The sequence below is a fragment of the Phocoena sinus genome, chromosome 4, assembly GCF_008692025.1.
Source record: "Phocoena sinus isolate mPhoSin1 chromosome 4, mPhoSin1.pri, whole genome shotgun sequence".
Taxonomy (NCBI): Eukaryota; Metazoa; Chordata; class Mammalia; order Artiodactyla; family Phocoenidae; genus Phocoena; species Phocoena sinus.
The window spans coordinates 82,720,588-82,746,848 of record NC_045766.1 but is presented as its reverse complement, the minus strand read 5'-3'; the positions used below and the strand labels follow the sequence as shown (position 1 = coordinate 82,746,848).

At 39.8% G+C, this 26,261-nt stretch overlaps 1 protein-coding gene across 2 annotated transcripts in view; it reads right to left on the bottom strand.

Annotated features, from left to right (window-relative positions):
• Nucleotides 1–26,261, bottom strand: part of LSAMP (limbic system associated membrane protein) — a 647,085-nt gene that overhangs the window by 45,792 nt on the left and 575,032 nt on the right. For both annotated transcript variants that reach the window (XM_032631422.1, XM_032631424.1), the window contains exon 4: nt 3,681–3,815. In XM_032631422.1, the coding sequence (XP_032487313.1) occupies nt 3,681–3,815 (135 nt within the window). The remainder of the gene's footprint in view (nt 1–3,680; nt 3,816–26,261) is intronic.

Below are 26,261 nucleotides of genomic sequence, written 5' to 3'. Positions count from 1 at the left end.
GTCTCCAGTCCCAACTGTGGAATCTATGGTAGGTAACTTCTGCTTCCTCTAAATAAATGGCTCTCAAACGTAAGGGCAAGCTTTAGAAATGCCAGAGTCCCATGTCCCTCAGCATATATGTTGGGTTGGTTAGCTCTGGACACCAGGGTGGAGGCAGAGCTGAGTTGAAAGGGAGATGAGAAGAGGAGAACAAGTAATAAAGCGTGACAATGTGAACCTAGTTGGACAGAGAGCTGTGGGAAAGCTGAAGGCAGGAATATTAGCTGATCAGTGGGGTTTGGGGGCAGGCTTGAGAGCTGGGGGCAGCTTTTGAGGAGAATTTCTCCAGGAATAGGAAAAGTGTCCAGTATAAGAAGAGTCCAAATAAAATTAAGTCCTCACTAACTGAACACTTACTATGCACTAGACATTATCCTTGGGATACTGGGCACTAGAATGAGACAAAGCCAGAAGTAGCTACTTTTAATGCACTGTGAGAACTGAAATTGAGGGATTACACCTAGAACCTGTAAATGAAAGGACACTTGTTCCTAGGGCTGGAATCTGGAAGAAATTAGCAACATCCTGTAAGATACAAGAAAACAGAAGTCCTGCCTATTGTACAAAATTTTACTAAGCTTATTTAGTTGAAGAGATTTCGGGTCAATAATTTAGCTTCTGTAAGCTCCAGGGCATCCTACCACTTAGAAAATAGATTTTTCACGTCAAATGGCTATGCACAGTACTGTAGACCAACTGTGGAGAAGGATTACCCAAGAGAAATAAAAAGGAGAGACTGTAGAATCCAGCTTGTAAGCTAAACAGGAAGAACTGTTCTATCTCTCTTGTTTACTGCTCTAGCTTCTCAGTGCCCTGGGACAAATATCTGTCAGCAAATGAGTAAATGAGTCAATGAGATGCTAGCAGGAGAAAATAACCAGCACTGGGATTTTTTTTTTTTTTTTTTTTTTTTTTAGTGGTATTGTGGATCTGTTCATTATGATAATCTATTCAGCCATTAATTATCTTAGCCATCCTGATCCCCTGACCTAATTCCAAACCTTGTGTCTTGAAAAGGAAGAGGAATCAGCTTAAATAATGGGGCACTTTCATAGCAGGCAGGCTTATATGAAGTGACAAACTGGAAATTTCTCAGTTTGCATGAGCTTTGCTGGCCAGACCTGGTTCTATAATTTAATCTTGGAGACTACATCTACTTGATACAATTACATTTAAGTAGGGTGAATTGTTTGAATAGGACAACAGGTGCAATGGCTAGTTCTTTTAATATAATAGAAACAAAGCTTATGAAGTGTTGATAAAAAGGTGATTCCAAAGGGCATTGATTTAGAACATGCTTCCTGATTTGTGGCATACATCAATTTGCAAAGTTTGGAGAAATGTTACAAGAGCAGAGTTTATCTGTTAGTCTTTCACCTATTCATTCAGTAAACATTTACTGAGCAATTTTTACAAGGTCAGGTATGTGCTAGATGCTGCTGGTTAGAACAGACTGTCTGACTAAGCTCATTAGAGTTTTCTATGTAATTTGTTATGACGTCATTTTAGAATCTTGAGTCTCTGTCCATATTCTTCTGTGGTTCACTCATCGTGAGGAAAAGCTCACATTTTTATAAAAGGCTTTTCTTGAAAATTATCAGTATTTTCTTCTGTTCTAAGTTACACTTTGGGGACAGTCAAGAAGGAGCAATGTCAAAATAATTGTGCTAATAATAATAGGACCCAGGCGGCTGGCTTTGATCTTGGGAACCATCTGCAATGCGGACCGCTTTGATGTTTCACACAATGGAAGCATAAATATTTTCTATGTACTCCATGATCGGACTTTCAGAAATCTAATGAAGATGAAGGTCGATTAAGAGAAAATAAAATCTTAACTCCGAAAGTCAGAGAAGAGGTGGTAGATGATGGCACAGCTGTGTGTACATTAAAAAAAGCTAACTAACCTAATTATAAACTTATATAAACACCGAGAGAAATTGCCTTTCATGTGAAAAAAAGGTCCTAAAGCATTTTATAACACTGGGATCATTAACGTGTCTTTGAAACACACCCAGAACTGGAAAAGAATAGTAATACTGGCATTTCAAAACTCTATTACTTAAAAAATCGCACTTCAGGATAAAAGCACATCGGATCTCATCAAATGCATCCCCTTGTTCTTGGAAATGAGTGCCATAAATGCTACAGCAGAATCCTATCTGTTAGATTCTTCTAGGTCGGGTGTGAAGGGGATTTCGCCTTCTGTTTCAGAAGGCTGCCAGGCTGGAGCAAGACCACAGGAAATAGTGCAGTCCAGCATTGACCGGGTCACTTAAGTCAAGTTTCCTCAGCTCTTTGCGCCTCAGTTTCCAAATTTTTAAAGTCAGACTAAAGATGATCTCATGAGTTTACTGTGAGGATTAAATGACAAATGTAAATCCCTTAATCAGTGCTGCACATAGTAGGTACGAAGAATTGAAAACTTCTCTTTCTCTTTCTCCTGAGAGCATGGGCTTTAGAATCAAACAGGCTGGAGTCTGCATCCCTTTTCTTACTCTTGCTTTCTGTGTCATTTTGGAAAGCCAATTATACCTCCTAGGGCTCTAGTGTTTCAAACTTTAAAATGGAGTCAATTATATCTACCTTGTTAGGGACTTTATACAGTATCACTGGCACACAGTTTAACTACATGGAAGGCTTAAAATAATGGAAAGTAACTTACAACCATCCAAAGCATATTTTGAAACATGGGTTAAGATGTATGTGCATGTGTGTCTGTGCGCCTTTGTGCATGTGTGTATGTATGTTATATGTGCACACGTGAGTATATGTGTGGAGTGTGTATTTGTGTGTGTATTTGTGTTAAACACACAGGAAGGAAGAACTGTCAGGATATCCTTTTATCCCTGTCACTAGCCACAATTATGTGATGTGGAACCTGAATTTGAATCATGTGGACAGTCACTCCTCACTGAACAAGGTAAATGAATTCTCTTTATTCCTTTGCTGGGTGACACATCATATGGATCCGCCCCTGCCCCCCATCCTTTTGAACTACATCTAAGGATCCTTTCATCTGAGAAGTTCAAAGTTTGCCCACTTACCGATGTATCTTAGTGAAATCTTCCTTTCTAATGCCCATATTTTGGGACAAATAGATAACCAATATTAACTTATCAGGTATCCCTCGTAGCCACCGGGGACACATGGTATCTGACCACAGTGGCTTAAATTTGTTCCCAAGGCCAATTAGTTCAATAGTGGAGGATAAAATATGGTCTCGAATTATTCTCTTCTGACAAACAATACATTAAGGTGGAAATTCCAGTTAAAGCAGTCACGAGTTGTTGTTTTTTTCCAAAGTGGTATGACCTTGGTCTCCACAAAGACTAGAAGAGTGATGATTGCCTAAAGTGCTAGTGTGGTCTGATCATGTTTTCTTAATTCTGTAGTCTAAGTAAAAGACAGAGCGTATTGTTAAATGCATTATAGGTTATATTTAGAGTTGGTACAGTTGATTTATCAAATTCAAGGGCCAAGTCCTGCCCTTGGATATGTCCAGTGTACAAATGTGCATCCCTGACTAGAGGAGCATCTGCTTGAAATGCAATGTTCTTTTGATATAGGCTCTTTAGAGCTCGCTGGAGGTGGAGGTGGGCCCTGGGCACATGGCACCTGCTGGCTCCTGCCATACTCACAGTTCACAGTGACCTTGACTTGTTTGACATCCGCCGAGGAGACCTCATTGGCAGCTTTGCACTCATATTTGCCTGACTGCTCTCTGGTGATGCCGAGGATCTCCAGATATTCTTCTTCTCCTTCAAATTCTCTTCCTGTAAAACAAAGGTTTGCACGATTTTTTTTTTTAAGTTTAAAATATGCAGGAGATCACCTCTTTTTTTCTTTTGAGAAGCAATAGATCCACATGGCTTTTCAATAATTTGACAATGTTCTTTGTCTGAGGTCAGGTTCTATAGAAGCAGACTCCAAGACAAAAAGTCATTTGAAGATGATTAAGGAAGGAAATGTTCTCAGGAAAAACTGGTAGGGGAGTGGGAAAATGGGATCTGGCAGAGAAAGGAGCCAAGCTGGGGTGCAACACCAGGTCTCATCCCACAGATGGCAACCCAGCTCAATCCCTCAGGGAGCTCTGGGCACAGCACAGGTCCCACTTCAAAGCTGTGCTGACCAAGAATCAAGAAGCTGGAGTGTTTATACATCACGCTCATCTGTCACTGGCTAAAGGTTTAAAGCAAAGTGGGAGTCACGGCGAGGGGCATGCAAGTTGTAAAGGGGTCAGAAGGGCAGCCATTGAAGTGCTGAATCATCGATTAGACCATGCTTCAAAGCACTCTTTCAACTAAAGTTGCTATTAGGACACATGGCTTCCCTTTGAGAAACTGTCACTCTTCTCCCCCAGATTATGTGGAGTTCTCTTCACGAAGGTCATGTTCGAAACCCTGTCTTATAGTTATGGTTTCCTTGTTCAGTGTCAAACTACATCACCAATGAAACTTTCAGGCCTTGGACCAGATCCAAGAGATTGTGCTGCTGATGGCACATTTTGTCACGTGGGAGGGCTAGGGAGCTAAATATGATTGGCTTAACCAGTTGGGATTAGGGGTCTGGAGGCCCTTTTTAGAAAGTTGCACAAAAATGTCTCCATTTTCATAAAGAAATGTCAAGATAGGCAGGCTTGTTTAATTCCCCTGATTAAAAGACTTTATTTCTGGAGAGAGAGAGAGAGAGAGAGGAAATGGAGGCATGGAGGTGGAGAGTGGGGGGGGGGAGAAAAAGGGGAAAGAGAAAGTGAAGAGGAAAGGGGACAGAGCAGGGAAGAGCTTGGCCAGAAAGGCCTATAGACATCAGCTAAATTCAACTTCCCTCACCCTCAAGTTACAAACCCCACTGCTGTGGGGTTAGGCCAGAGCAGCTGGAAGGGTGCTAAATAACACAGTCCTGCCACCATGAAGAAAACTTGCTCCTGGTCATCCTACACTAAATGGTACCAATTAATAGCTCTGTTCACATGCCACAAGCTGTTTTCCTTTTCTGGAAATTGCCTGATGGCCAAATCAACATAACAGCCAGCCAGCACAGAGACAAATTCACTGCCTAAATATGTCAACTCAGTCTGTTAACTAGGCTCCCAATAGAACCTAAGGCCTCTTTTTTTTTTTTTTTTGTGGTATGTGGGCCTCTCTCTGTTGTGGTCTCTCCCATTGCAGAGCACAGGCTCCGGACACGCAGGCTCAGTGGCCGTGGCTCACAGGCCCAGCCGCTCCGCGGCACGTGGGATCCTCCCGGACCGGGGCACGAACCCATGTCTCCTGCATCAGCAGGCAGACTCTCAACCACTGCGCCACCAGGGAAGCCCGAACCTAGGGCCTCTTTGATAACATTCTGTAACGCAACTGTCAGGAATACTCCAAGCTTCAAGTCTTCTGTTAATTGTCACTAACACTAGTTTGAGGAAACTCTGAAATCCCAACAACAAAAAGGCAATAGTTATAATTATTTGGTTTGGAGTCCTGCACGTTATCTAGCACATGCTTCTACTGAAAACTTTTTAGAATTAGTCTGTAAGGGTAGAGCTGCATATTACTTATAATAGGCCATCTTATTTCCTGCCTGTGTTTTCACCTTTTTTCTTCTCCACACTCATGCAAGTAGTCAGACCCAACTTCTCATGCTACAGAAGTAGAATGTGGTAGGAAAGAAAACAGAAATCTTAGAAAGGGTAATAGTCCACTTTACTGGGTTAGCTGGGAAGACTTTGGACTTGGAGGAGAAAAAAAGACCTTTCCAGCATACTTGCAGCTATGAACTGAGAGTCATGCCAACGAAGTGATGCTAAGAATCTTCTAGTTAAATATAAATACCCTGAAGACAAATGGCAACATTGACAACTGCAGGCCAAAATAGGATAAAGCTCATTAAAAATCTGGAGTGCAAAGGTGGGATTTACAGTAAGACAGCATTATTGATTTTGAGAATAATGGTGGATTATGATGGAAAATGAGTAAAAGATGAATTCAGAATGGTTTAGGATTTCTGCCCTGCCCTGCTCCTGCATCCATCAACCTTATTGCTAGGTAGGTACAGCGTTGTTAGTAGAAGAAAGGGAGAAGGAGTATAATCTTCTTAGAGATGGCTAGTAACCCTGAATTCTTTTCACTTCCCATGAAATACCTAGAAAGGCTGGGTAATGGATCCCTACCTTGCATTTTGAATTTCTGAAAGGTATAAACCAGTTCCAGGCATGGGAATGATGATTTTTTAGCAACAACCAAGGCCCTACCCATTTGGGAAGCTGGCACCTGTGAGAGTAGACATTAAGATGAACTAGAGAAAATAAAGTAATATTTATTGGGTTTGGGACCTCGGATTCTTACATGAATACCAATGTAGGTATTCATCGTCTCATTTTTTCCCGATAAGCAGATAATAAAACAAATCTTCGTGGGATGAATTTTCAATCTCACGTCTCTAGGAAGAATTTCCCCCAATACTACATGGGGATGAAGGGGGAGTTTTCCATTAAATGCCCTACCCATAAGGCAGAAAGGTCATTTTTGTTTCTCCCATGCTAGCTCTCCTGCACGCTGATGGCCACCTTTGTCTCCAGCATACAATGTGCACAGTTGGTTCACTAAAGCAGGGGAGTTTCAAGATGCAAACCAAATATAGGTAAAAGAAACTAGCCGGTCTTCCCTCATCCAACAATCTTGACAAAAATTTAAAATATTAAACAATACCTCTGGGCCCTTGTCATTCTTCCTTTATCTCTTGGACCCTTCATTTGAAACTCTTATCCTGGCACAAGAAGTGCCAGGAAGCTAGTCTATTTTTCTTGCACCCACAGGAGACTTCACTCACAACACATTATCTCTCCTGGTTCACTTGAGCATTCCTCATTAATCCACAGTGATCTGAGAGGAAAGGGATACTTTTGTGCTGCTAGAAAGTCAAAGAACCAGACTATAAATTCCTCGGGGACTGTGTCTTGCAATATCCCCGTGCACAGCACAGGGCTTGGAACAGATTCATTACTCAACAACTGTTTGCTGAGTTAGCTGAACTGAATTAAGAAACACAAGCAAAAACTAGAGTCAGATTCAACACATCATCTAGCTTAAGAGAACCAAGTATTGAAAGGTACTTTCTGTACCTTCTGTTCTTTCTGTAATCGAAGCTGGCGTATAAATCCTCTCCCTTTTAATGATCCTAACAAAACACCCTTTTACTGGGGAAGGACGGGTGTGCTGAGTCCTCTGCTGTGGAAATGCTGGGCGGGGCATCTCTGGCCATGCCCTGAGAATGTATCTGCTATGCAGATTTATTATTTCAGGAAAAGGTGTACAGACACCAGCAGAGCCCCAGATGGAAATGGGCACAACGCCATTCCTTTCATCTAATCAACTGCAGTTTCTTGTTTCAAGGCATGGAATACACCACGTTAATCTTGAGTCGCAGAATTTTTTTTTTTTTTTTTTTTGCGGTACGCGGGCCTCTCACTGTTGTGGCCTCTCCCGTTGCAGAGCACAGGCTCAGGACGCGCAGGCTCAGCGGCCATGGCTCACGGGCCCAGCCGCTCCGCGGCATGTGGGATCTTCCCGGACCGGTGCACGAACCCGTGTCCCCTGCATCGGCAGGTGGACGCCCAACCACTGCACCACCAGGGAAGCCCCTGAGTCGCAGAATTTTAAAATGCATTCGGGTCCTCTTGCTCCTCTCCCTTGGCTCCCATGTATCTGTCCACATCAGGGCACCTATTCTCCATTCTTTCAGTTCCCTCTGACTAGCTGTTCTCAACCCAGGGATCCTGTCACCATCTCCCTATACTCTCTCAAGAGAAGACTTTTAGGCCAGAATCTGACATTCAACCTGTTGGTAAATTCTCTGGTGGCATAAAGCCGTATGGCTAACGTGGGCCCTTCTCTTGTTCCTATCTATTATTTTCTGCCCTTATTTAAATGTTTACCTGAAATGCAAATTTCAATATTTTGGTATCTTAAACATCTCAACCTGTTTCCACAAGCTTGCTCACGTCGCCGAGTGTTATATTTGTTCTGGGATCTAGTGTTTAGTTTAAATCTCCCTTTGCTTACTGTGCTTTTGTGTCTCCTGGCAATATTCAGCTACCAGGCTAAATAATTTCTCATCCTCCTAAGTGTATGCACGTTTCAAACTCTTCACATAATTAACATATCGCCTCTTAGCCACTGTTTACTCAAGTTCTACATATTAGTTCTTTTAATATTTCTTCATAAGTCAGAAAGAAGGGCCTCGAGCTAGTGGCAAGAGGAAAGTGTTCTCTTCTGTGTTCCCTGATGTAGAGGCAAATCAGCCAGGAATAACGCCAATTAAAGTATGCCAGGTGCCACCTCCTGAGTGCAGTGCCTTCAGAGGACCGTGCTTTGGTGAAACCTGTAGAGTTCACATCCAAGATGTCGATTTATTTAGATTTCCAAGGTTAACGAGGCATCTGGAAGCAAGCAGCCATTTGAAATTAAATGCCTTTCCTTCGTGTCTCTCTCTCTCTTTGTCCCATTCTTTCCTTCTTCCTCCTCTCTCTCTCTCCCACTGCCGCCTCCTTCCCCCAACCACACGCATACATACAAACAGCTATTTATTTACATATAACCATTCACTCTAACTTTTAGGAAACAACATGTCAATTCACTAACACCCAAATATTTGCTCACTAAACACAGCAGGCTTATTCTTGAAAATTCTCCAGGGTATGACATCCAACACCCTATTTGGAATTAAAAAAAAAAAAAAAAAGACTGCTATCCTAATAATCATTATGATATCTGTCTTTCTTTTCCTTTATCTGAGATCCAGGAAATGAAATTTAGAAAACTTGTTAAATTTGAGTGTTTTATGACTTTAAAGTAGAATCCCAAGGATTCTTATATATTAGGAAATAGATGAAGCATTTTTTCTCCACTATTCTGAGAAGAGTCTTATAATGTCTTTGTAGATCATCCTTTTACAGAAGGGAGCATGGGTTTTAAACAGGGTTGACATTCCCTTTACTCACCTAAATTTGAATATTTTATAAGTGACTGTAAACACACTGGCTATAAATACAAACACATATACAGATGAATGAAAAGCAAAGAAGTGGCACTTGTCTTGTAGGCTATATATGTATGTATGTGTGTGTTTGTGAGTCTGTGGTCGGAAAGACGGGTGAAGAGGGTGAGAAAAAGCCAGCTATGAACTTCTACCTTGAAAAATAAAAAGAAAAAAGGATCGCAAATCAATGATGCCATTTGAAGTTTCCTATGCTAATTTCAAATACTGTAACAAGTTTCTGTTCTTACAGTACATTTCATGTTTTCGTTCTTTTTTTTTTTTTTTTAGCCTAAGGACATATTCACCTGTTCCTGTTTTTGCTTTCCCTACTTTTTTTGCACATCACGTTCTGTACAGACATGCTAAAAAAAGGAAGAGAGAAAGAAACACAAGAAATCTAGAAAAAATACTTGTGATGAGGTACTTTTTATATTTCCAGCCATGTCTCTCTCTAGATCCTTTGAAGTTTTTGTTTCTCGGTGTCATATCCCACCTGAGAGACCCTTTAGTGTTTGACAACTTTTCTGTCCAAAAGTGGAAACCGCTTCTCATCCCCACCTCTCATCACCCATCAAGGGAGGGGTGAAGAGTAGTAAATGATCCATGATTGAAAGAAGGAAGGGGTAAGCAGTGGACACAGTTGTAAGAGCAGAAATCACAGGAGAATAAGGAGACACAGGGGAGAGCAATGTATTGAAAAGAATGAGGGGGAAAAGACTGAGAGAAGTGATACAATGAGGATGATTATAATAGAGAATTCTCTAGAGACAGAGGCATTTGACTATTAAGATATTTGAGCCTACATGGAAGGGAGGGGATTGGTTACTCTGCTGTAGAAATGTTCCCTATTTGAATAGTAAGACAACAGGGTGTGGATTATGCAAATTGGCCCCATGCCTTCTGTAGCCCCAAAGGGTGTATTTAGTACCCAGAAATCAGAGGCAAGCACAATGCCAGGAAGGATTCACAACTGGCTTTGGCTCTATGAATGAATATGGGCCAAATGAAGAACGTCCTGGCATCCAGAAAGATCCAATTCATTACGGTTTGTGTTTTTGCTTTCACATGCAAAAAGTCAGCTAGGTGGGGTTTCCCTGGTGGCGTAGTGGTTGAGAGTCCGCCTGCTGATGCAGGGGACACGGGTTCGTGCCCCAGTCCGGGAAGATCCCACATGCCGCAGAGCGGCTGGGCCCGTGAGCCATGGCCGCTGAGCCTGCGCGTCCGAGGAGGCTGTGCTCCGCAACGGGAGAGGCCACCACAGTGAGACGCCCGCGTACCGCAAGAAAAAAAAAAAAAAAGTCAGCTAGCTGACAGTTTGAGCTCGGCATCCAACCGGAAGATGCCATCCACACATCCTTTTCAGTCCTGGGCCATGGCATTTTGTTATTGTACTCATACTTAACCATTATCCCCTACTTGGTGTCAGTTTTCAGAAACCGTTCTGCCCTTGTAGATGGCGAGGTTTGGAATCAAGAGCCCCTATGTTTAGTCTCTGAAGGGGAACGCTATCGATGGCAGCTAACCTTCCATTGTAGGGACCACATCTGGTTTTGCTCATCATTGTACCCCTAGTGCTCAGCAAGATGCTGGATGCTGGAGCGCTCGAGAAATTTTGCAGAGGAAGGGTGGAAGGAGTTACCACTTAATAAACACAAACTCGGTCCTTTGCTAAATGACTCAGACATTATCTTATTTAATTCACAATACCATTAAGATGAGGAATCCAGGTTTAGAGAGGACCTTTAAGGAACTTGCCTGAGTTTATAATGATATTAAGGAAGAGCAGAGGTTTAAACCAGGTCTGTTGACTTTTGCAGCCCATTTTCCCAACTAAGCATGACTATTTTTATTAGTAGAGATCCTAGTTAGCTGAATTCTTAGCTCTCAGAATCTGCTCTATTTCTGTCTTCTGAATATACATGTGAGGTTGAGAATGGGACACTTGGGGAATTTCCAAAACAGTGTAGCTCAGTTATACACAAAGAAAGTAAAAAAGGCAGCCTTCAGCTTTTATAAGATTTGTCTACTTAATTTCCTCATCAAGAGAAATAAATAGAGCAATACCTGAGAAAAAAGCTGGTATTTAAAAGTTTAGACTCACTCACTTTTTTATAGAGGTCCCTCCAAAAGCAATATAAAATGATGGTTGCACATGAATGCCAACAAACAGCAAAGGAGCTACAGGAACAGTGTAGCATGCACTTATATTAGGAAAGACTTACTGGGAGGAGTGAAATTTCAGGAAGTTGAAAAACACAAGTGGAGAGAATCAGAGCCGGCAAATTGTACAAGGGTGTGGCAATTTGGTTATCCTGCCTGAAATAGACTTCTCCACATTCAGGAGAAATAAGCAGCGTGATATGACAGCAGGACATAGGCTAGTGTGTGAGGGGTGGTGTGAAGATTCTGGATTTGCTATGTTCAGTATCTCTGCATCCCAGTGAAGACACAGTGGAGCCTTCTGGCTCCCATAAGGTATTGAGTAAAATGACATTTAAAAAAATAATTTGGGACTTCCCTGGGGGCGCAGTGGTTACGAATCCGACTGCTAATGTGGGGGACCTGGGTTCGATCCCTGGTCCAGGAAGATCCCACATGCCGCGGAGCAACTAAGCCCATGTGCCACAACTACTGAGCCTGTGCTGTAGAGCCCACGTGCTGCAACTACTGAGCCTGTGTGCTGCAACTACTGAGCCTGTGTGCTGCAACTACTGAAGCCCACATGCCTAGAGCCTGTGCTCTGCAACAAGAGAAGCCACTGCAATGAGAAGCCCGCACACCATAACAAAGGGTAGACCCTCCTCACCGAAACTAGAGAAAGCCTGTGCACAGCGACGAAGACCCAATGCAGCCAAAAAATAAATTAAATAAATAAACAAAATTTTTAAAAAAATTGTTTTAAGCTTTCTTCCATCTTTCCTTACTTCCTTTCTTGAGAAAACAGGGTGTGTAAGCATGGAATTCCATGGAAATTTTATTTGTTTAAAGTCCTTTGTATATCAACACCATTTACTCTTGGTGCCAGTTTCTTGGCACTGAGTCCCAACATGTATTTTAATAAGCTGCCCTGTGAACTGCTGTGAAAGCGGAGATGGCTCTACAAGGTTGTCAAATAGTCATCATCAACCCTGACTAATTGGCAGTGGCTACCTGGAGCATGACATTGAGAAGGATGCTGAGGCAGAGTCTAGGCTCAGTGGGAAAGAGTGGCAACGTCTATGAGGGCAGGAGAAGGGAATGTGTGCACATCCTTGGACCCTCACCTGCCCTGGGGTCTCTTGTAGTCCACCTGAGTTTTTTTGGGTATAAAGAAATGTGTCCTAAATACAGCATGTAGGTTGAAAGCTAGTGACTTCCTGGGTTTGAATGCAGTTTGTACCATTCGGAAAATCAGGATAGAGTGCTTATTTTGGAGTGAAGATAATGAGTTTCATTCTTGACATGGTTGGTATCAGGTTGAAATATCCCGGGGAGTGCATTTCATAGGCACTCAAAAATATGGAGCTGCCAAAAGACTAGGGCTAAATGTAGATTAAACATGGAATATATACATTGGTAGTAATTCAAGCCACCATAGTAGGGACTACAGAACATTTGTATGATGTAGCATCATGTCATAAAGCAAGGAATCACTGTCGTCTTCTTTTTTTTTTTTTTTTTTTTTTTTTTTGCGGTACGCGGGCCTCTCACTGTTGTGTCCTCCCCCGTTGCGGAGCACAGGCTCCGGACACGCAGGCTCAGTGGCCGTGGCTCACGGGCACAGCCGCTCCACAGCATGTGGGATCTTCCCGGACCGGGGCATGAACCCGTGTCGCCTGCATCGGCAGGCGGACCCTCAACCACTGCGCCACCAGGGAAGCCCTCACTGTCTCCTTTTTTATTATCCTGGGATGAGGGGAAAAAGAGGCAAAGAGGTAAAACTGGACAAACACCCCCCCACACCAAATACCTAGTAGACTCCTTTGGAATAAAATAGATATAAAAATTCCTGCAGGTGTTGATTGTTCTCTAGACTATTTCCCAAGAAGGGGGTGAGGCAGAGATTAGAGTTGCTGGTCAGAGGCAGCAACAAACAAGATCTTCCACCATTGTCATCAGAACTGTAGGGGTCTTCCACGACCTATCATTAGCGATTCTGCCTTGGCTGAGGATTAAATATCAAGAGAGATGAGAGCAGCAGTTGCTGTTTTCAAGAGTCACATAAATCAATTGGCATTTTGTAAGTGAATGTGTTAAACTCAGCAGGGCAACTGCACTGTGCAAGGATTGCTGGGCATAATTTTGTGGCTGCCGAGAAGCCTTTGAAAGGTAATTAAAAGAAAGCAGGTGATGACCCCATCTGGCCCTCTGTCCTTTCATCCCAGGCCTGATGTTGCAGTGACCTTAGTGGGGCTCACCCCCAAATCTCAGCCTCACTCCTTCAGCTAGCCTCACTGCTGAAAGAACCTTTCGATCCAGTTTAGAGACCTGTTCTTTCTTAGAGTCAGTAAACAAGTAACGGAGAGAAAAATAGGGGGTAGGGATCGGGGTAGGCCAGAAAAGAAAATGCTTTAACAGACTCACAGACACAGAGAACAGATCTGCTGTTGCCAAGGGGGAGGGAGGGGAGGGGAGCGATAGACTGGGAGTTTGGCATTAGCAGATGCAAACTGTTATATGTAGAATGGATAAACAACAAGGTCCTACTGTAGAGCACAGGAAACTATATTCAATATACTGTGATAACCCATAGTGGAAAAGAATGTAAAAAAGATAGTATATATATATGTATATAACTGAATCACTTTGCTGAAGAGCAGAAACTAACATAACATTGTAAATCAACTATATTTCAATTAAGAAAATAATTAAAAAATAAAAACCCAGTGAATAAGATGAAAATGGAAAAAAAAAAGATAATATAGTTTAAGCAGGTACGGAGCCTGGCAATTTGTTTCTTGCTTTTTGACCAAAGTGTATGAATTAGGAATTACCCCATCAACGTTCAGTTTGGGGACCAGCACCCGTCAATCCTGGCTGGGGTTTTTCAGCCTCTCTGTGAAGCAGATGTATTGCAGTGGGAGTGAGGGTCCTGGCTACAGCGTAGCGGGTACACTGGAGAGGTGGAGTGGGAGAGACTGGGAGGCAGCTTGCGCCTGCTCTGGAAAGCATTCGCCCTCCCAGGCTGGGCCCAGGCGCTCCTGGAAGGCTACGTTACCAGGCCAGTGGGCCAACGCTTAATAAGAAAACAGCAGCGATTTGTCTCCACTGCTATTTACGTTTCAAGCGCATGACAGGCTGTCAGTGCAAGTGAGAGTCGCTAAATTTACTGCATTTCAGATTACTGCCACAGCCTCTGACTTGACAAGTCACTTCATTTAAAAAGCACTGCGTAAGGATGTTTCCTCTACTTCTTTTTAAATAAAAACAAGGGGAGAGAAAAAGTCCACCACAGTGGTTTAAATGATTGAAATGAAGAAAGCCCACAAGACTGCCTTAGTCTGATGGGTGGGCGCTACTTTCACACACTGAACTCTAATTAAAGTGGCAAGTGAGGGAAAGGGATGACCCCGAAATTCTTGGTTTGACTGATTTGTGGACTGGGTGATATTTTTATGTGGTGGGGAGGTGGGTCATAAAATGAGTTTTCATATGTTGAATTTGAATGCTTAAAGGACATGCAAGTGGAGATTTCTTCTAAACAACTGGATATAGATGAAGAATAAACCTACTTATTTTTTAACACTTCATTTCTTTACCTGTTCATTTATTTCCTGAGATTTTTATAAACAGAAGAAGATAACTATAGACAAAAAGTAGGAATTAACATCAAGGGAGTAAAGGGGATAGAGACGGGGCAACTCAATGCTGAATAAGAATAACAATTCAAAATATTCATTTTTGGTATAATAAGACCTAAATACTTAAAAATACATATGCAAGTGGATTATGTTCTGAAGAGTAGAGCATGGCCATGTGCCAGCCAGTAATTTAAACAGGAAGTACAAGAAGCAGAGGAAGTAGATGAAAGATATTATTCCTAACCCTTATGGAACTCACATTCTCATCAGGGATAGGTACAATTAAACAGCTCTGGAAAGAGTTGACTTTATTCCACATGAGTGGAAAATGGATTAAAGGCTTCAGGAATTATGTTCATATATACTTGGACTAGTTCTAGTAATACTATTAATCGTATTTTCTCAATGATTTTATTTTATTTTATTTTTCAATGATTTTAAATGCTACTCCTAATTACAACTTGGTTTGTTTCTTGATTCTGTTCTGTTTTTGGATTCCTTTTGACTATTCCTAGGCCAATCTCTTACTATGCTAATTACCATAGCTTTTAATACATTTTAATGAAAGATGAATAGTCATTTATCAGAATTTCCTGATTGGTTTCACCTATCTTTTTCAACATGAACTTTAGACTCATCTTTTAAATCAAACAAAAACTAAGTATTGGGTCTTTTATTGGGTTTATATTAGATTTATAGGTTAAATCTATATCTTTACAATCTTGATTCTTTCTATGCAAGAATAAGATACCACATTTAAGTCTTCTTTATCCATCAATTTCTTTCTAAGTCTTAGGAATTTTGCATTAGGCTTATTCTCATATATTTTATATTTTCTTATTTCTAGCGAATAGGGTTCTTTTGTCATTATCTAACTGGTATTAGTCACATTTAGAAAAAACATAGTTTTGTATGTCAATAGTGTAATTAACTACTTATTGAATTATCTTTTCTCTTATTGTTGCTAGAATCGTGTTGGAAACAACAGACTATTCCAATTTTGAAAAAAAAGTATTATCCACCAAAACAAATTCAGGTAAGTCAAGTGATTCAAAATTAAAAGGTAAACTATAATAGTATTAAAAGAAAAGGCTAGAGTTTGATAATATTGAAGAAGGGAACACCTTTCTAAGCAAGTCATAAAACACAGAAGCCATGAAGAAAAAAAGATTTATTAGTTTGATTACCTATAAAAAGTAAAAAATTTTCCACAGTACAAAACCTTCATCAACAAAGTTAATACATAAATAATAAGATGAAAAATGTATTTAAAATATATATCACATAAAAGGGCCAAACTCCTTAAAAAGTTGAAATTTCAAAGTCAGTAGGCTGAACTGACTATTTTGGGAGACAGTTTGACAATATCTACTAAAGCTGAGGATGTGCATATGATCCAGCAATTCCACTACTATGTGCAGAGATATTCATAGCAGCACTGGAAGTACCCACACTGTGTAGAGGGTAAATAGATTGTGGCATATTCATATAGCAGAATACCAGACAGCAAGGAAAATTCGACAGTTCTATGTGGCAACATGGGCAATCTCCCAAACATAATATGGTGTGAAATAAATAAAACAATCAATACAGTATAAATCCTCTCCTATGAAAGTTACAGACAAGCAAAACTAACCTATTTTTTTTTCCATGAATGCTGTATAATTGTAAAATTACAAACCAAAGCAAGGAAAAGATTATCACAAAATATTTCACATTATTATATCTAGTATTTATTATGTGCTTACTATGTGTCATGCTTTTCATATAAATGTATTCACTTAAGAAAATTTCATTCATGTAATATAATGCTATCTAGTCATATAAAAGATATATTTGTTATAAAATACTATGTATAGTACATCTTCTTTGTGTTAAGTTATATACATACATAAATGCATATATTCATATATATGCTTTTTCTATTGAAGTATAGTTGCTTTACAATATTGTGTTAGTTTATACTGTAAGCAAAGTGAATCAGCTATACGTACACATATATCCCCTCCTTTTTGGATTTCTTTCTCATTTAGGTCACCACAGAACATTGAGTAGAGTTCCCTGGGCTATACAGTAGGTTCTCATTAGTTATCTATTTTATACATAGTATCAATAGTGTATGTATGTCATTCTCAATCTCCCAATTCATCCCACCCCTCCCGTTCTCCCTTGGTATCCATACATTTGTTCTCTAAGTCTGTGTCTCTATTTCTGCTTTGTAAATAAGATTGTCTATACCAAATTTTTCAGATTCCACATATATGCATTAATATATGATATTTGTTTTTTTCTTTCTGACTTACTTCACTCTGCATGACAGTCTCTAGGTCCATCCATGTCTCTACAAATGAGCCAATTTCATTCCTTTTTATGGCTGAGTAATATTCCATTGTATATCTGTACCACATCTTCTTTATCCATTCCTCTGTTGATGGACACTGAGGTTGCTTTCATGTCCTGGCTATTGTAAATAGTGCTGCCATGAACATTGAGGTGCATGTGTCTTTTTGAATTATGGTTTTCTCTGGGTATGTGCCCAGTAGTGGGATTGCTGGGTCATACGGTAATTCTATTTTTAGTTTTTTAAGGAACCTCCATACTGTCCTCCATAGTGGCTGTATCAATTTACATTCCCACGAAGAATGTATGAGGGTTCCCTTTTCTCCACACCCTCTCCAGCATTTATTGTTTGTAATTTTTTTGATAATGGCCATTCTGACCGGTGTGAGATGATACCTCATTGTAGTTTTGATTTGCATTTCTCTAATAATTAGTGATGTTGAGCATCTTTTCATGTGTTTCTTGGCCATCTGTATGTCTTCTTTGGAGAAATGTCTATTTAGGTCTTCCACCCATTTTTTGATTGGGTTGTTTGTTTTTTTGATATTGAGCTGCATGAGCTGTTTGTATATTTTTACCATTGTAACAAAAAGAATAAAATACCTAGGAATAAACCTACCTAAGGAGGCAAAAATACCTGTATGCAGAAAACTATAGGATACTGATGAAAGAAATCAAAGATGACCCAGATGGAGAGATATACAATGTTCTTGGATTAGAAGAATCAATGTTGTGAAAATGACTATACTACCCAAAGCAATCTACAGATTCAGTGTAATCTCTATCAAATTACCAATGGCATTTTTCACAGAAATAGAACGAAAAATTTTACTATTTGTATGGAAACACAAAAGACCTCGAATAGAAAAAGCAATATTGAGAAACAAAAATGGAGCTGGAGGAATCAGGTTCCCTGACTTCAGACTATACTACAAAGCTATAATAATCAAGACCGTACGGTACTGGCACAAAAACAAACATATAGATCAATGGAACAGGATAGAAAGCCCAAAGATAAACCCATGAACCTATGGTCACCTAATCTATGATAAAGGAGGCCAGAATGTACAATGGAGCAAAGATACCCTCTTCAACAAGTGGTGCTGGGAAAACTGGACAGCTACATGTAAAAGAATGAAATTAGAACACTTCCTAACACCATATACAAAAATAAACTCAAAATGGATTTTGAGACCTAGATGTAAGGCCAGACACTATGAAACTCTTAGAGGAAAACATGGGAAGAACACTCTTTGACATAAATCACAGCAAGATCTTTTTTGACCCACCTCTTAGAGTAATGAGAATAAAAACAAAAATAAACAAATGGCACCTAATTAAACTTAAAAGCTTTTGCACAGCAAAGGAAATCATAAACAAGACAAAAAGGCCACCCTCAGAATGAGAAAGAATATTTGCAAATGAAGCAACTGACAAAGGATTAATCTCCATATATATGCTTTTTAACACATTTGCTTACATATACACAATGTCTACCCAATATTAGTAACAGTCTGACTTCTGGATTATGGAATTAGGAGAGCCAGAAGTGTGTGGTCGGAATTTCTCTTCATTTTATGCCCTGCTATACTGCTTGAATTTTTGACATAGATCATATGTTACTTTTATATTAAAAGTTTCTTAAAAATGGAATTAGATTTAATAATTTCAGTACAGGGGAAAGACATACCCACCCTTGTGGCTGTATCCTCAGGGCAGGTTTCTCATAATGAAAAAGAAAAATCTCTGAGATTTTTCTATTTCTGGCATAAAATAAGACACCAATACCAAATGCCAGGAGGAATGGTAGAAAGGAAGTTGATACCACATAAAATCAGAGCAATTCTCTAATTAGCTTGGCAATAAGGAGTTTTAATGACTGTACGTGGGTACTGTCTGTTTCACTCTACCTCCTGCACTGTGTCTATTAAAGAATTGTGACCTGCAGGCCCACTCCGCCCCGAAGCAGTGAGACTTGAGCCTGGCTAATTGTTAGAAGTTCTCTGCCCACTATTGAGAGGGGTCTGGGCTTCCATGCTGACCCTGAAGGTGGAAGGCACCTGTATGCACAGTCAGATACCTTTTCTTTTCCTGTTCTCCACCGTATGTACCAGTTTGCTTGACTGCTCTTTGGTCCTTGTTGCTGGCACTCAGATTGCACTCCAGTCCCCAGCTGGAGCTAAAGTAGGGCTAGACTATGAACTTGACCCATAATCTAGTTGTCAATAACTCCATTCTTCTGAGGCTGGAGGCTTCTAAATCCTCTCTTTCTATCACTGATTAATAGCCTACTAGCCTTGATGCAGCACCACTACCCAGAAATCTCTGTGCCCTGCTATCATCATAGCCATCGGATCTGCATATTCTGAGAACAATCCCAACCTGATTTTCCATAATGATATGAACTATGAGTCTTCCAGAAGAGGTGAGGAAGTCTCAGGTATCAGGTAGAAAGAATCCATCCCTTGTTCTAGTGTGTTTCTTCTTTTATATTCCTTTAGCCCAAGCAAAACTCAGCTTATCTTTTTTTCTCCCTGGGAACTTCTAAATTCACTACTGGCTTAGGCCTCCCAGGGCCTAACAGGTAAGAACCACAAAATTACTTCCTTAAAAGTATACAATTTATAGGATCTATATAGAGACCTTTTATGGATGGAGAGAGCAAGTACTAATACCTGTCATATAAAAAATATTAGGCTCAGTAATTTTTTCCACAGTATATAGCACAGAACTTTGTATCTCAACCAAGCACATAAATGTACTCAATCATTTATTTATATCAGACAATTTCCCAGCCCTGTGCTGAAGCCATTTTGTCTCACTCTAGGAAGCTGATCAGTCTGCTTAAAAGGTTTTCCTCCCTCACTTCCCATTCTTATCTTACAAGGATCTCACTGCAACCACACAAGATAACTGTATATATAGAAATTCAGTTGCTAAGGGATTTCAATCTCGAAACTGTCAAATGCTTGTTGAAGACACTTGATAATTGCAAGACATATTGTTAGGAACTGAATGTGTCCTCCCAAAATTCATAGGTTGAAATCCTACCCTCAGTGTGATGGTATTAGGATGTGGGGCCATTAGAAGATGCTTAGATCATGAGGGTGGTGTTCTCATGAATGGGAGTAGTGCTCTTATAAAAGAGACCCCAGAGAGCTCTCTCACCCCTTCTGCTCTGTGGGGACACAGGAAGGAGACTGCTATCTATGAACCAAGAAATGGGTTATCAACAGATACTGAATCTGCTGTCATCTTGATCTTGGACTTCTCAGCTGCCAGAACTATAAGAAATAAATATTTGTTGTTTAAACCACCCAGTCTTTGACACTTTGTTATAGCAGCCTGAACTGACTGAGATAGCCTCTCTACTCAGTGTGCTACTATCCATTTATTTAAGAGGCTCTGGAGTCTATCCAAGGATCACATATTTAGAAAGCAGGCAACTTGGACCATAATTATTACCTAGAAATGGCTTCACTGAAGGGAGACCATAGACTTTTTTTATAAAGACTATTAAAAAGTACCCCTTCGAACACATTTTCTGTGTATTTCACAAACTTCAGTCAAATATGCTGTCAAATACATTACTCAATACCCTTTACAAATGGCCTCATGCATCAGATATTTGCAGAAGATCATGTCTGCTCGACAAATTTTTAAACTCTTGCTGCTATTTTTGAAATTAAAAAAATAGCTATGTGAATCAATGTTTTATCTCTTTTGTTTTCACTTTAGAAACATTGTGCAAATATTGTGCCCAGGTGTAGTGATCAGCTTATCTCAGGTTCCTGCCAGCATCTATTCTAGTGTGTCTCAAAGTGTGATCCATAGACCACCTATGTAAGAACAATCCTGGGCGCTTATTATACAGGCAGATCACTGGGCCCTTACACAGACTTAATGAGTCAGAACCACTTGGGATGAGGCCCAGGAATCCATGTGTTCATAAAGCTCCCGAGGTGATGCTTGGGCACACCTACATTTGGTACCCACGCAGCTGATCTTAGTAGTCTGACATTCAGAGGCACATCCCTTTCTTCTCTCAAGGGACTTCAATTAACTGCAGCTGACAGGTTTAACCTTCGCTTGGGATTTGGGATCAATCCAGTTTTTACGTCAGGGGAGATCGAAGGGGAAAAGCTGAATTATCAAGAGAAGAATCAATATTTTGCATTGAACTTGACACTCAAGTCCCATCACTGAGCTAACAATTCCTCTTATTGTTAGTACCACTTTGTGACACTCGGGCTCCTTACATACATTAGTTCATCTGTCTACATAGGCATATTTTTAAATTTTTATTTACAAATGAAGCTACTTAAGTTTAGCAAAGCTAAGAAATTTGCCCAACATCACACAGAGAGTAAATGGCAGAGCCAAGATGTCTGTGTGACCCTAGTGTTTTTAACCATTAGATCATATTTTAAAAGTCTCAGCTCTATTCCTAGGACTAATTTCCATCTTGCGTAGAAGTACTAGATACTAGGTTCCTGATAAAAGCCAATGCTGACTACTTGCTGGCCTGCCTGGAACTCTAAAAGCCTAGGTCCCAGCCCAATTGTCTGCTGTCCTTTACTTTTCTCTCTCTCTCCTGCAGTTCATTGTGTTTTGCCTGGCATGATCGCTAGATTTTCATATTGTAAACATCACAAAGAATAGGTCATTTACATGCAAAGTTGGACAAGAAAATGCAAACTGCCTTTCCTACCTCCATTATGCATGAATTTTATTATAAAAGCACTTTTGATCAGTGGATAAGCTATCCATGAACTTGAAGAATGACAGATGGATGGCTGCTGGCCTTATCAAGGATTAGAAGATCTTCTAAGAGTAAATTAATTTGTAAACAGATGAGAGACTTAATTTCTTTGGATCATGCTACATAGGATTCTGAGTTATCCTACCCCGTAATCTCGTAGTCTCGCTGTAGAGTTACATTGAAATTACATGTGGCCAGCGTGACGTGTAAGCAGATAAGGTGATGCAAAGCAGGGGCTGCCTGTGTGGTGAGATTTGACAGGCTGCCAGGCAGGATAAATTGTCTCAAAGATATCAAACATTAAACCTTAATTATTTTCCCATTAAGACTCCTTTTACAATGTAAATATCAATGCACGTGGTTATACCTTTTATCAGCTAATGTCTTAATTCTCAGTGAACATCTAAGGGACTTGTCAGCCTGCAGGCAATCAGGATAGGTAGCTGTGGGAAGAGGTTCTGAAGAACTGGAAGGATTGGACTGGAAGAAAAGGGCACTGCTAGGGAAAGAGGAGTCGCAGTTCAATGCCACACTGAATACGCTCTGGCTTAGTGCGTCTAAATGTTGGCGGTAACACTGAGACAGAAAATCATTCTCACCAATATCTAAGTCTTGGTGTGAAATTAGCTGCACATAGGGATTAAAAGGTCATGGCTTATGATATCTATAAATAAGTCAATCTTGGAATAGGTATAAAACACGCTAACAGTCTTTGGGTTCACTTGAGGTCATGTTAGGTGGTCTTTTAAACTTGCTGATCCATATCTTGATGAGAGCAATAATGTCCAAGTTTTCAGAAGATAATTGGGTAAATTCTAAGCAGGAGGTCTTGGGATGTCTTCAAAAAATCACTAGGCTCTCACATCTCTTCAGCCTCCCCTTCCTTGCATATTATTCTAAAATACTGTTGGTTTCCAGAACGCTAAACCCGATTATATCGATATCTCAACATAACATGTACTGATGAAACTTTAGGTTCCTGGTCTAGAAGACCTTGCTATTTCAAGGTGAAAAAAGTTAAGCACCTCAAATCACCACCTTTGGATAGATGGTTTCACCTGAAGGCAAACTTAGTAGTGGCTCTCAGGCAACACTGTCCAACCTGCTGTGTTCAGGGGCAGAGGAGACCACAGGGAAGATGTGAAGGCAGGAAAGTATGGGGAGGAAGTCATGTAGCAAACAAGAAGGCAATAGAGTGTGGCACATGGAGATCATAGGCAGAAATCCATCAAATCAGACCATGTGGAAGAAAAAGAGCAGGAAGAAAATATCAGAATTACAACAGCCTAGAGTAGACTCACAGATACCTACAAAAATCAGTCTGTTGGCAGTCAGGGCAGATAGGTTCGTTTTGGTTGGTTGAACCTAAGCCTATTCACAAAAAGACTTCCTTCGGATGTGACATAAAATCACCATGCTGAGAAGCGGTTACCTATATTTTTATACTTCTGAGAGTAAGTGAAGAGATGAGCATATGACTGCAAACGTGGCTGGGTATCGGAAAGATTAAGGGTCACAAAAGTTTGGAGTGGTCATTCCTGACAACATAGCAATAAACTTTAGTCTTCTTTAAAAGACTGGAGGCTAAAACCATTTATTTTATTTTAGTTTAGTTTTTTTAACCAATATCCCTGGTCTTGATATAGTTCCAGGTGGTCTAAGGGCAGGTTATCAAATCACTCTCTGCACATCAGGGATAATGAAAAAGTTTTGTCCCTATGTTCAACACTTATCTAATGAAATGTCTACCTAGAGGACTGTAAAATGCTGTCACAGATGAGAGCTATCAGCCATTGGCATGGGAAAAGGGGGTGCTGGCTACATATGAACTGCATGTTCTAATTATACCTTGGTTAGAGCATGGCAAGATTAGATTCTTGCTAATCAAAAGAACACAATTCCAAAACTGTCAGATGTCTGACGTCCCCCTTCCACAATCCAATCACCGGTCACTGAGCAATCTATCCCTCTTTCCATAAAGGAGTCAGAGTTGGCATATCTTAAAGCACCTTAAGAATGAAAGGTATTTGGAAGAAAAGGAGAGAGAGAGAGAGAGAGAGAGTGTGTGTGTGTGTGTGTGTGTGTGTGTGTGTGTGTAAAACATATATATTCAGGGACAAATGGAGAAAGGTAAATGACAGAATTTGGGTTAGCAGGAACGTGGAATTATTTCCTAACCTGGAAAAAATATATTTTCCATTAAGAAGTTGAAAATATAAAACTTGAGGCAAACATATTCAAAATGAAGTTTAGCTGAAGGAAAGTTTAAAAGTAATTTCAATAAATTTAATTGTATAGATTTAATTTCCTTTCTGGATAAGACACAAGTAACTTTGCCAAATTACAATCCAGGACATAAGTTCTCAAAAGTTTTCAGGTAGCAGAGCACTGGATAATCATAGTACTCTTTTTCTAATAATATAATCCAAATATAAGAAGCTAAATATTTGATTATGTGATTTTGTATTTATCTTACACCTACATTGGATTGTTAGATCTTAATTCAGAAAAAAATGGTGTAGACATCAAAAAATTTGAGAATTTTTTATGGGACAACCTTCAATCAATAAAATTATATTTTATTCAGTAATATTTTCCTTCTACGAATCAGTAAAAGAATGCCAATATTCTATTTTAGCAGCAGAACCACTAAGTTCAGTTTCTGGAATATCAGTGTTCTTTAGCACATAGTTTCAAAACCATTGAAGAGCTTCCAAAGGACTAATAAGTGAAAAGCCAAATACAATCAGGCAATTGACATCCTTAGGTTCTTCATAAAGCTGAATTCTATCTCATGCTACAGAAAGAAAGAGAGACAACAAATACAGGAAGGGTGCCTCCCCTTTGTAATGAGTACCAGCTCCTCAGAATAAAAAATATAGTAAAGAATTTAACTTGATAGGTATTACACCAACGGCAATGTGCTGGCAAGATACAACAAAGCATAAGAAGACAATACTAAAATGTAAAGAGGACGTAACTATTTAGGAAACCATTATACTAATAACAATTAATTAATAATAACAAATTTGCTTTAACTGTAGATATTCACTACTTTGGGATGTTCTAGTTTCCTTTTTTTTGAATCTGATGAATAGTGCCCAGAGACAGTAGATACTCATTAAAAGTTAATTTCTTTTTCTCCTCTTTTTCTTTCTGTCACAACAATCTTTAAGAGATTTTACCTCTTATGCAACACCCATTTATGATAAAAACCCTCCAGAAAGTAGGCATAGAGGGAACTTTCCTCAACATAATAAAGGCCATATATGACAAACCCACAGCAAACACTGTCCTCGATGGTGAAAAACTAAACCATTTCCACTAAGATCAGGAACAAGACAAGGTTGCCCACTTTCATTCAACATAGTTTTGGAAGTTTTAGCCACAGCCTTCAGAGAAGAAAAAGGAATCCAAATCGGAAAAGAAGAAGTAAAGCTGTCACTGTTTGCAGATGACATGATACTATACATAGAGAATCCTAAAGATGCTACCAGAAAATGACTAGAGCTAATCAATGAATCTGGCAAAGTAGCAGTATACAAAATTAATGCACAGAAATCTCTTGCATTCCTATACACTAATGATGAAAAATCTGAAAGTGAAATTAAGAAAACACTCCCATTTACCACTGCAACAAAAAGAATAAAATATCTAGGAATAAACCTCCCTAGGGAGACAAAAGACCTGTATGCAGAAAATTATAAGACACTGATGAAAGAAATTAAAGATGATACAAATATATGGAGAGATACACCATGTTCTTGGATTGGAAGAATCAACATTGTGAAAATGACTATACTACCCAAAGCAGTCTACAGATTCAATGCAATCCCTATCAAACTACCACTGGCATTTTTTACAGAACTAGAACAAAAAATTTCACAATTTGTATGGAAACACAAAAGACCCTGAAGAGCCAAAGCAATCTTGAGAAAGAAAACTGGAGCTGGAAGAATCAGGCTCCCTGACTTCAGACTATACTAAAAAGCTACAGTAATCAGGACACCGTGGTACTGGCACAAAAACAGAAATATAGATCAATGGAACAGGATAGAAAGCCCAGAGATAAATCCACGCACATATGGTCACCTTATCTTTGATAAAAGAGGCAAGAATATACAGTGGAGAAAAGCCTCTTCAATAAGTGGTGCTGGGAAAACTGGACAGGTACATGTAAAAGAATGAAATTAGAACACTCCCTAACACCATACACAAAAATAAACTCAAAATGGATTAAAGACCTAAATGCAAGGCCAGACACTATCAAACTCTTAGAGGAAAACATAGGCAGAGCACTCTATGACATA